Below are 11,409 nucleotides of genomic sequence, written 5' to 3' on the forward strand. Positions count from 1 at the left end.
GGTGGGGGTGGGAGTCTGCCAGCCTGTTACGGTGTGCTTGGAGAGGGTGGGATTTATTCTCCCGAACCTCACAACGTGGCCACTTCACCTTTCCTGAGACATGTCTAAGGATGGCTCTGTTTTAGAGACTTGAGCTGACATCATAGCATCTTCAAAGAACCCAGCATAATTGAATTGCTGATACAAGTGGCTACTTGCCCCAGGCCCAGGTCGCCCCCATCTCTATGGAAACACATGTTTGCTTAAAAGCCCGGCCATCAGAAGCAGAGTCAGTGTCAGGTCACTTAAAAAAAAAGACACTTATTTATATTCTCAAACCGTCAGAGACCTACAAAATAAAATAATTTCAAATTAAATAGAAAAATCATGCCGTGGATGAATGCGAATGGAGCCTCCACGCGCCCTCCCCTCTGCAGGCGGGGTGAGATCCATGCATTTATTTTCGCTGTCCTTTGCTCTTTCGCTCCCATTTGCATTCTGCTGCCGTGGGGAGCTGGTTTGTCACTTTATGCAAAAATGGTTAATCTTCATTCATACGCATTTGGCAGCACTAAGATGGAAAATTCAAAGCGGGCCTGCCCTGGTGTGCTCCATGCTGCTCTCGGCCTCCATGTGCAGCACACACAAGGGCGTCCAATCTGAGGGCCGTGCCTCCCGCGCCGCACTTAGAGCTGTGAGTGAAGACTGGCTCCCAGGAAGGTCTGAAGCCGCATCAGCACATCTTGCCCTAGATGTGCTCCAGTGATATTCTTAGTGATTGCGAGCTTTTATCTGGCCCTGGAAGCAGGCCTTTTCAAAAGAGTATTGACTGTTAATGACCTGTTTAAATAAAACATTCCATTTTCTTTCTCCCCCCACAAAGGACTTAGTAGGCAGTGACATTTCCAATCTAAAAGCTAACCCTGCTTTTCTAAAGAGGCAGAGCCAGGGCTTTCAAATGTGAAATTTTTGTCTGACATTTGCCCTTAAAATGCTTTTCAGTGAAGTTGTTCTAACAGTGGGTTTGGTGCATTGAATTGTCTTTGAATAGATATGCAACCTTGAGATTTCCCTCCCCAACTAAACAAAAAAGTTTAGGTAAATATCTTCACGTGAAAACCATATTTCAGTCATCATTCCATGTTTCACTGCTTACGTGTCCTCATTCCTAATAATTAAAGCAACTTCCCTCTGAGGAGCAGGCACTGCACAGGAACTTTATTGAACCGGGAATTCAGCCCCAGAAGAGAGAGCTAGAGCACTTGGAATATGAGACCTCAGTACTTAAGACCCGATAAGGAACAGCAAAGGAGTAGAGGGAAAGGGCAGAGGGGATCAAAGAGGAGAGAGATTAGGCAATGAAAAAGTTAAGCAGCAGAAAACCTACATAATGGTAAATTTAGACAAAGTCCCGCTTTTATAGAAGGACACTCTCTCTCAGCTGGCATGCCAGCACCCATGGTGGTGCTAGGGGACAGGACACTTCGTCCTTGGCCCGTTTCAAGGTGATCCTACAGATGTCAACATAAAAAACAGCCAGACCTGAAGAGAATTTGTGTGAGTTTATTTGAGCCAAACTGACAACAATTGCCGGGAAGCAAAATCTCAAGGGCTTGAAGAAATGCTCCATCCAGAGAAAGGCAGTTTTACTGCTTCCTTTCTACATTAGAATCAAAGGAAGAGGCGTAAGGAGGGAGGGCTACCTGAAATCCATTGGTGGTGGATTGGGGAGGTGGGAGAAAGCAAAGCATGGAAATCTCCAGGAGTGGATGAAGAGGAAACCGGGAGACACACACTCCTTTCACATTGGTGGCTGCAGGATAGTTAGCAATTAACCTTTACAGCACATAGAGATGGAATTCGGGAACAAGATAACAGTGAGGTCTCGGGCTCTGGGTGCAGTAGGTGTGCCCTGAGGGGTCTGGAACAGGGATTACTAGGGCATTCCAACGGTGATTATCTTAGATGCCGGAAGACCATAGGCAGGCTCACTTAATGTAAACCTTGGCCTTTGTCAGGGAAGCTACAAGCCTAGGACGTGACCACGCACCATGACCCGCTTTTGGTTAGGAATGTCATGTTCAGGCCAGCCTATGTGGTAACCTTTGGTCTCCGAGTTTGTAAGGCTCACCAGGCTGCCCCCCACCCCCACCCCCCAAGCCTGTCAGGTTTAGTATGTGACCTCTTTTTTGTCCACACAGAGAAATAGCCTAGTACATTGGAGACAACACCCACACCTTTTATTTTTTTAAGTTGAATTTTCAGCCTTTTGCTACCCTAGTTGCCTGGCACATTATAAGTGCTCTATACGTGTGGCAATTGTTATTTTAAATCATTATTTTGAAATGTTTTCTTGTGTCTTTCCTCTGGTTTCACAATTCAATTCAAGTAAAGTGATGTCATACCTGAGAACACGAAAGTGAATCTAAGAGCAGTAATAGTTTCCAGAGAAATAAAAGTGAAACTTTATCGCCACCTGCATAATAAAACACGAGGAAAAACAGTCATCGGGAAGTCATCAAGCAATTTGGCATTTCAGTACATTGTTTTAACTTTTTTATATTCAAATGATTGCAAGAGAAATATCAATTTATATCTTTTTTAAACTGTTAATCAGATTGTCATATATATAACACTTCACTGAATTGTATTCATTAGAAATGGTGAAATAAACATATTTGCCAGAATTGGTATTATTCAGTTTTAGTTTTTATAAAGAATATTTGTCTTTGTCATAGACTAATAGATTTTATGACTGGCATTAATGCATATTAAGTAAAATATTTGCATAATGAGTAGCTCAGTTTGCATAACTTTGAGCATGAAGTGATTGGTGGCAACCGTATTTGTGGTGTATTAATTTTCCACTGGAGAAGTGTATAGATGATATATCGTTGATAAATGGTGAAATTCTTTTCTTTGGAATTTTTTTCCTAATATGTTTTTGATGATGGAAGATATATATCTAGAAAGAAGAGATTAATCTGTTATTTCATAAATAAAATTTCAGTCAACAATTTTCTTGATCTTTATTTTTCTCTAGGAGATATATATATAGATGACAGCTATATATGTTGGTAATGTTATTACCGAAAAATAAAGTATAATTTAGAGGAAAAACATTTCAAATAATACCTAAGCTACTGAAATGTTGCATGAGTATCAGAACTTACATTTCTGATTATTTAATTGTATATGGATTTTTTTATATGCCTGGAACATGTATCGTGGATTTGAATAGCTGGGCCTCAGTAATTGGTTGGTTCCAAGAACAGTTTTAAGTGATAATAGGGATTAGAAACCACGTTCTTTCCCAAGAAGCCGTAAGTCCCTTCTTGCGGACCTGCAGCTCTTACGATTGAGCTCTGTTGGGATATGGGCATCACTCATGTCCAGGAGTGACACACTGTCACCTGTGGTGAACCAAGCACGATGGGAGGGAAGTAGGAGTTCTGTTGGGTCTGAACATCTGTCACTCACAGCGTTACAGGTGTCTCAGGTTAACCCAGCGTCTGTGACTCTGAGGACTGGGGTTTCAAGTTGCTGAACTTTGGGCCTGTCAGTGGGGAAGGTGACAATATGTTTCCTAGAGGCAGCGTTCCTTAACTGTCTAACGGTTAAGATTCAGACTGAGTTGCTCCGACTGTCCCGATATAGTTCATAGTAGACAACAGAATCCCAAGAGTAGGGGCACAGCACAGGTTCATTGTCACGGGGAGAGGCTCCAGAGACGTAAGGGGCACGCAGCGCTGTGCCAGTCGAGGGGCGCTTTTGAGTATTCTTGAGGGGCGGGCGCCCACACAGGGCCACAGACCCCAGCAAGCCCCTTCGGCACACTGCAGATCAACCCCTCCTGTGCCATAGTGTCCCTAGCATTTGTCCTGACTAGTAGCACCCAATTGGACTGTCTAATCACTTAACTTCCTAATTCTTTAAGGCAAACCCAATGTACATTTTTTTTTTTACATTAAAATCCTTCATCTAGTGTCCACAGCTGGGGCGGATTTCCCAGGCCTCTGTGTCCCCGCCTGCAGGAAGCCTGGACTGCAGAGGGCATTGGAGGTCACGGGGAGGTGGGGCCTGGAGAAGCAGCCCTCTATGCAGGAGAACATTTAAGGGAGTAAAATGAGCAAAGAACAGCTCCCTATAATTATTTTTTATCTTATCTTCCCTGTAATAGCCTCATCCTACCCTCATAGCCAGCATTTTCCTTCCACACAAAAAATAATGTTGTAATTAATCTTACTGGCATCAGTGCCAAAAAAGAGCTTGCCCTGAGTCAGACTTTGAGGTTAAAGAGAAAGGGAATTGCCAGGGAAATATATGTATATTCCTATGGATAATATACGTATACGTACCTTGTTTTGCCCTATGAATATAGCTCACCATTCAGTCCCTCCACTTCCTCACATCTCAGAAATTCCTCCCTGATTCCTCTGTGGATTAAAATGCTCTAGCTTAGAAAACGCTGCACACCCAAATCCTAGACATCAAAGCAAAAAAAACAAAACAACAACAACCAAAAACCACAAAACTTCTCTCAGTTTTCACCTATAAAGGCAAGATTAGATGTCTCCAAAAGATTTAGCTAATCTAGTCTAATGAAAGGAAGGTGGCTCACAGATCCATCCTAAGACATAGCGCCAAATCCCGCCATCACCTTCGAACCTTTATAGTTCATAGGTTTAACCTGCATCTCTCTCTTTCATTTGTTCCCTTCCTCCTTCCATCCCTCTCTCCCTTCCTCCCCCATCTTTATTCTCTTGCACACTCACATATACTATAATACACAGAAAAACACCAAAAATATAAACTGTATACATGATGCCTAAACTCCCATGTGAAGAAGAAAATCAACCACCCACAAGTCATCGAACAGCACGACTGGAGGCCGACTTGTGGGCAGTGTGATGACTGACCAGAGGTTTTGCCTCTCCTGTGTGACTTATAAACAGAAACACCTGGTTACTTGTCCCTGTGCCTCATGTCATCTCTGTTCACTGATACAGATAATCAGGAAATAATCCTGTTGGCTTTTACTAGTAACTCTCAGGGGCAGGAATAAATGAGGATGAAGTTCCGCTATTCCTTGCCAGCTCGTGTTATTTACTTTCTCCCATATGTCAAGTCAGAGGATATGAAATGTACCATTTGGGAGTTATTTACAAGGGAGGTGTGTTTAATGGGATGGGCACCCTTAGCAGAGTGTATGGGAAAGAGCTGCCTTCATGGGGATTGGGTATGCAGGTCTCTCCTGCCACCGTGCCCACGTGTATGTCTGTCAGTGGCTCTATCATGTGGAAAATTATAAAAAGAAAATCTTACTGCTTCTAATAGTTGGTAATATATAATAGTATATCTATAAGGATTCCTATTTGAGTGTTACTAGCGTTAAGATTATATATTGCCAAGCTTTCATCCTAAAATCAACAAAAGGTAATGAATCGGAATTTATAGTTTATTTAAGATCTAGTTTTAGAAGAAAATGATGAGGCCCTGGCCAGTGTGGCTCAATTGGTTGGAGCGCCATCTGTGCACCAAAAGGCCGCCAGTTTGATTCCTGGTCAGGGTACATGCCCAGGTTGTGGGTTCAGTCCGCGGATGGGATGCAACCGATTGATGTTTCTCTTTCACATGGATGTTTCTCTCTCTCCTTTCTTCTCTCTAAAATCAATAAATATGTCCTCGGGTGAGGATTAGAAAGGAAGGAAGGGATAGGGAGAAATCCAAGAATTTTTGCAAGTTATCCCTAAAATGTATCAACTCTAGATACACTCTTTGTCAAAAGACAAAAAGAATATAGGAAAGCATTTCCGTGGTTCTTGATTTACAAAAAGCGTAAGTATGCAAGTAGGTGGTATATTGATATCTTAGCCGGTCTAGCTGCTAATCTGAACCAATATGTTCACTCATTTTAAGTCATTTATATGCTATTTCTAAAAGAGATCGAAACTGTTAAAGACTTAAGACCTAGCTTCCATCATAACAGTGAACGACTTAGAGCAGATGAGAAGAGAACACCTGAGCTCGATGTTAAGAATAGACATCTCAGCACCAGCCACTTCCCAGAGAAGATTGGACACCCAAGTCAGGAAACTAAGAGTTAGGGCAACAGAAGGATTATGGGCAGTTGTAAGGGTCCATTTGAAACTCAGGAGCATGAATCTATGGTCATTAAAAATATGGTTGCCCTAGCCAGTTCGGCTTAGTGGATAGAGTGTTGACCTGCAGACTGAAGGGTCCCAGGTTCGATTCCGGCCAAGGGCACATGCTTGGGTTGCGGGCTCGATCCCCAGTGGGGGGCATGCAGGAGGCAGCCAATCAATGATTCTCTCTCATTGATGTTTCTATCTCTCTCTCTCTCCCTCTCCCTTCCTTTCTGAAATCAATAAAAATATATTTTTTAAAAAATATGGTAAAGGTATGGATGTTCATGATATGTTGGTAAGTGAAAAAGCAGGTTTTAACTCCATTATATGCAATGTTTCTTATATTTAAATCTGGAATCATTTCTCCTGTTTCTTCCTTAAGTGCATGATGTAAATATACCTGGTATGCAGGAAAGACTCACTAAATATTTGTTATATTACCTGTCCGCTGATAAAAGCTTTGGGACAGTAAGGGTTGTAAGACAATGCGTAGTTAATGTAGGTACACTTTTCCTCCTCTCACTGCTCTGACCACCTTTCTTTTGCATAATAAGAAGAAACTCAGTTTGGGTGCATAGCCACCTGTCTTTGTCATTTTTCATGTCAATTCAGTATGAATAAAATATTGTGCGTTGTCTTCTAGAGTTATCGTAACTTGCTTTTAGAACATATATAAGACAAGTGCTTTGCTTGAAAGTATTTTTACATTCCACAACGGTATTTATGATTATGTCAGAGTGAAATTGTTTACTAGGTTGGAAGAGAGCATAAAAATAACACATTGGGAAATCAATTTTAAAACTTTAAAGTTAATCTTTTCCCTCCTTCTTTACAGGGCTCATTCCACTAGGACCAAGATGGCTGAACTCAATCCTCATGTGAATGTCAAGGAGAAGGTAGGATCAAGTTACAGAAGCTCCGCACTGGATGACGTAGTCTCTAGCTGGTGCAACTTCAGTTGCAGTGGAAGAAGGGAAAAATGGTTTGGGGGGATATTTAATAAGTTTGACACACTAGGAAACCATTCAACGGAATCATAAGTCCCATTTACTGAATTTTTGTTAAGCATATTAATTCATTTTCCCATAAAGTTAATACTGTTGTTATTCTTATTTCACAGAGGAGGGGCTGAGACACAGAGAAGTAATTTGTCTAAATTCACATAGGTAGTCATCACCAGACCTGGGATTTGAACCCAGGCGGTGCCGCTCCACAGTCCATTCTCTTAACCATCGTGCTGTTGCCTCTAAGACAGTGGTTCTCAACCTGTGGGTCGTGACCCCTTCGGCGGTTGAACAACCCTTTCACAGGGGTCGCCTAAGACCATCCTGCATATCAGATATTTATATTACGATTCATAACAGTAGCAACATTACAGTTATGAAGTAGCAACAAAAATAATTTTATGGTTGGGTCACAACATGACGAACTGTATTTAAAGGGCCAGAAGGTTGAAAACCACTGTCTAAGAGCTGGAGTATTATGCTTCATCTTCAGAAATGGTCTCGTATAGAGATATCCGAAGCCTCGCCTAGGGCTGTGTAGCCTGTAAAGTTGTTGTGCTGTGTAGCCTGTAAAGTTGTTCAACACTGAGAGTTCATGGCCAACAGTCCCCCTCCTCATTGGTTGGAGGCTGATTACATTTCAGAGTCCTGCCAAGCCTTGTCCTCCTCTTGAACTGTCCTCTACTTAGGGTCACCAGTCACAACCCCTCACTTGCCATGTAGGCTACTGTGCACTGTTAGCTCTTAATGATCATCAACCATAGACCATATAAGACCATGGAGAACCCATTCATCAGGGACGGAGGCCCCAGAAAAGATTTGCCCCTGGTCATGCAGCAGAGAGAGACAGTCTGGGCAAGAACTCTCTCTGCCTTCAAGGTGGCCACTTCCCGCCTCCACTAGTCTGTAAACTACTTAAGGGCAGGAGTTTGTCTTTCGTCTCTTTGTGCCCCAACAGCACCTGAAACACACAGTGAAGGATGAGAGGAGTGACATTTGTGGGATTCTTACTTTTTTTCCTTTCACTTAGCAAAGATGCATCAGACCCCTACTTTGTGCCAGACACCGTCCTAGATGCTGGGACATGGCACTGAGCATGGAGATGAGTCCCTGCTCCCGTGGAGTTCGCTTTTTACGGAGGGAAACAGAGAATAAGCACAAGAACATGTATGAACACAGTCATTTCCCATAGTGACAACTACCATGAGGAAAGCAGGGTGGTGGGCGGGGGGGAGGGGCGGCCACTTTAGATGCTATTGGTCGGGCAGCCCTCTTGGAGGAGGTGATATTTGAGCTGAGATAACGACAACAGGAAAGAAACCATGCACAGATCCACGGGCAGAGCGTCCCAGAGGGAAGAACCAAAGCAGATAGGCAGGTGGACTAAATAAGCTGAATGTGTTTGAAGAGCAAGTGGTTGGTGTGGACACCGTATGGTAGGCAGAAGGGATGGTGAGATGAGATGAGATGAGATAAGTGAGGCAGGAGCCAGTGCTGGGAGAATATTGGCGCCTTACCTGTGCTCCTGTACCTCTAATGGATCCGTGGGTGGAATTCAGGTTCTGTGAACTTGGATGGGAAAAAATACATTTTCTTCGTCACTAACACCTGAATGAAATGTAGCATTTCCTTCAGTCAGGAACGTAGGCAAAGGGGAAAAAATATCCCCAGTAGTAGCAGGAGTCCCCGTGACTCTCACAGCTGGAAATCAGAGGTATCTTCACGTCCAGTTACATTTGCAGCACATCTCCTGCGGATTGTTAGTGCATCACTACTTCACCGCCGCTGTGGTTATGGGGCCTGCACTTCACCGTGTTGTTGGATGTGGGCATATTACCGCAGCATGAATGTGTTTGTTCGTTAATATTTTAACTTTACTTCAGCAGGAGGGGTTTCCTTTGTAATCGGATGTGCTTTATTTCGTGAATTTTAAGGCATTATTCTTAGAAGGACTCGCGGGCTTCACTGAGTTCAGAGCCTGAGACACAGCCACAAAGGGCTTTATTCAAAGGGCAGAAGCAGCTGTTGAAAGGTTGCAAGTAGAAGCATGAGTCAGAGTGATATTTCCTAAAAGCTCACCCTGGCTCCGCTGAACGCTCACCGTGGCTTGTCGGCAGCTATGCAACATGTTTTCTAAATCTTCACAATAAGTGGGCTTCCTGTTTGGTGAGGTCACAGAGGCTTGAGGCGAAGCTCAAAGTCAGAACACACTGGTCACCCCAAATCTCTGCGGACACGATCAAAACCAACTTCCGCCAACATACAATTTCTTTGCAGTGGTACGTGTTACCGCAAAAATGGGTGATGTGTTTTATCCATTGTATCCCATACTACGCTCCACGTTTTTACTGAGCGCGCAGTAGCAGAAAGATGCGCCCCTTTTATAGTGTGGCTTCAGATTCTCCCTGACCGACAGTCACATACTCAGGGGAAAACTGGGCCCAGCACCAGGCGCTGACCGAAGACCCCCTTTTCCTAATGCCTGCTGACCGATGGGGGAAGCCGCTCCTGCAGGTGGGCTGTGGGGAGGAAAAGCACTTTACACATCAGGGTCTCAGCAATCGATTCCCTGCAAATTACAACTACTGGGCAGACCAGGATGGTCGTCTCGGCAGTCAGAGAGAGTCTTGCTCGGAACAAAGGTGGCGCCCAGCCAGTGAGGGGAACGTGGCTGGTCTGTGGCGCGCACCTCCGAGGCTCAGTGTAAACACTCGTGCGTTGCTTTCGGCACCCCCTTATCTTCCTGCCGTGCTCCATGTCACATACGCACAGGAAGATGAGCAGTCGGTGGTGTTCCCGCTATCCCACTTCAGAAACTGATGGAAAGCTTGGCATTATTTTGAAAGAGGGTGATATTGAAGTTGTAAATATTATCAATTCGCATGGCAATGGCAGCAGAGCCCCGCCAGCTCAATTAGTAAATTCCGTCTTCCTGGGTCAAAAGGTTAATAGATTTCTCAGCTCAATAAAATAAATCATCATAAACAACTGAAGATTCTGATCACTTATAATTTTACATTGATTTATTTTCAGTACGTTTATTACCTTTAGTTATTAGCTTTTATGGCCCTTTTATGATTACTTTGTTTCTCAATCTGTCACACAGAGCAGTGATATTTTAGTTCTGAAAATTAAGAATAATAACAACTGTTATGTCTTAAGTCCTAAAGTATAAGCTTTGAGAGATCTGAGAACAGATCCATGTAGAGTTCTTATACGATGTCCAGTCACGCGCTGTGGGAAATGAAATACTCACAATGAAGGCCTTGCAATGGAATGCGCCCACAGTTATGCCTGGTGGGCCCACTATCAGATGAGTTGGAAAGGAGTAGGTGCTTCGATGAGGAAATAATTTCTGTCCTCAGGCAGCTTTTCATTCAAAGGAGAAACTAATAACTCAAGGTTTAATATCCAAGACAGCTGAAATTTACAGTTGATACTCTTTCATTTTAAAATATCTTTATATTATTGGACGGTAACTGTAAGGATTTAAATTAGAAATATTGTTGGGGTCAAAGTTCAGTCTCCTTGGTGTGACGTGGGTGATCAGTCTCCTGTGTCACCCAAACCCCATTACTTTACGCCTTTATCTATTGCCGCTTCTCCACACCCTGCAGCAGCTCCCGGCCTCCAGGACTTGGCAAAGGCAGTTTCTCTCTCGGGGGCCCAACCCTCACTCCCCTCCCTTTCCTGAGCCTTTCAGATCCCTCCTTTCGCCTTCCCTGCGCCTCACCTGGATCATCTGCACTTCCACCCTTCTTCTGGCTTCGGTGGGGTTTTCTGGATTCCGCCTGCAGACAGCACTCCTTGCACTGTGAGTGTTAGCTGTCTGTCTCCTCTGGGAAGATGATGTGCTCCGGGGCAGGAACGGGGCCGTTCACCAGGGTGACCCCCAATTAGAAGCAGTGAGATGCGTGGGTAACAAATGAACGGACATGCCTGCTTGAGTAGCTAAGTTCTTTAGAGATGCATGTCTCACTCGCGCTATTTGCGAAATCGCAAGCCTTCTTGAAAAGGAGATACAGGTTAATGGTTAATGGCAATGTCATCTCATTTTAGTCCTCTCTTTGCTATTAAGTAAAGCAAGTTTTAAATTGCTTCTAGAATCAGAAACTAGGGTTACCTAGGTGATTCTGTCAAAAAAGCAGCGTGTTTACGAGAGGCTTACCAAATGCAGTTGTTCTCACGTAGATTTCATGATAACAAGCGATGTCTTTTGGTGTGTAACTAGTCATATTCCACTATGACAAAAAATTTAAAGAAAAAACTGGGAGGGA

General features: G+C 43.6%; 1 protein-coding gene across 1 annotated transcript in view; it reads left to right on the forward strand.

Annotated features, from left to right (window-relative positions):
* SPATS2L (spermatogenesis associated, serine-rich 2-like) overlaps positions 1-11,409 on the forward strand; it is a 128,315-nt gene that overhangs the window by 44,187 nt on the left and 72,719 nt on the right. The window contains exon 2 of the mRNA XM_014545579.1: positions 6,964-7,024. Within this exon, the coding sequence (XP_014401065.1) occupies positions 6,986-7,024 (39 nt within the window). The 5' untranslated portion in view covers positions 6,964-6,985. The remainder of the gene's footprint in view (positions 1-6,963; positions 7,025-11,409) is intronic.

Source organism: Myotis brandtii, unplaced genomic scaffold (assembly GCF_000412655.1).
Source record: "Myotis brandtii unplaced genomic scaffold, ASM41265v1 scaffold412, whole genome shotgun sequence".
NCBI classification, from domain to species: Eukaryota; Metazoa; Chordata; class Mammalia; order Chiroptera; family Vespertilionidae; genus Myotis; species Myotis brandtii.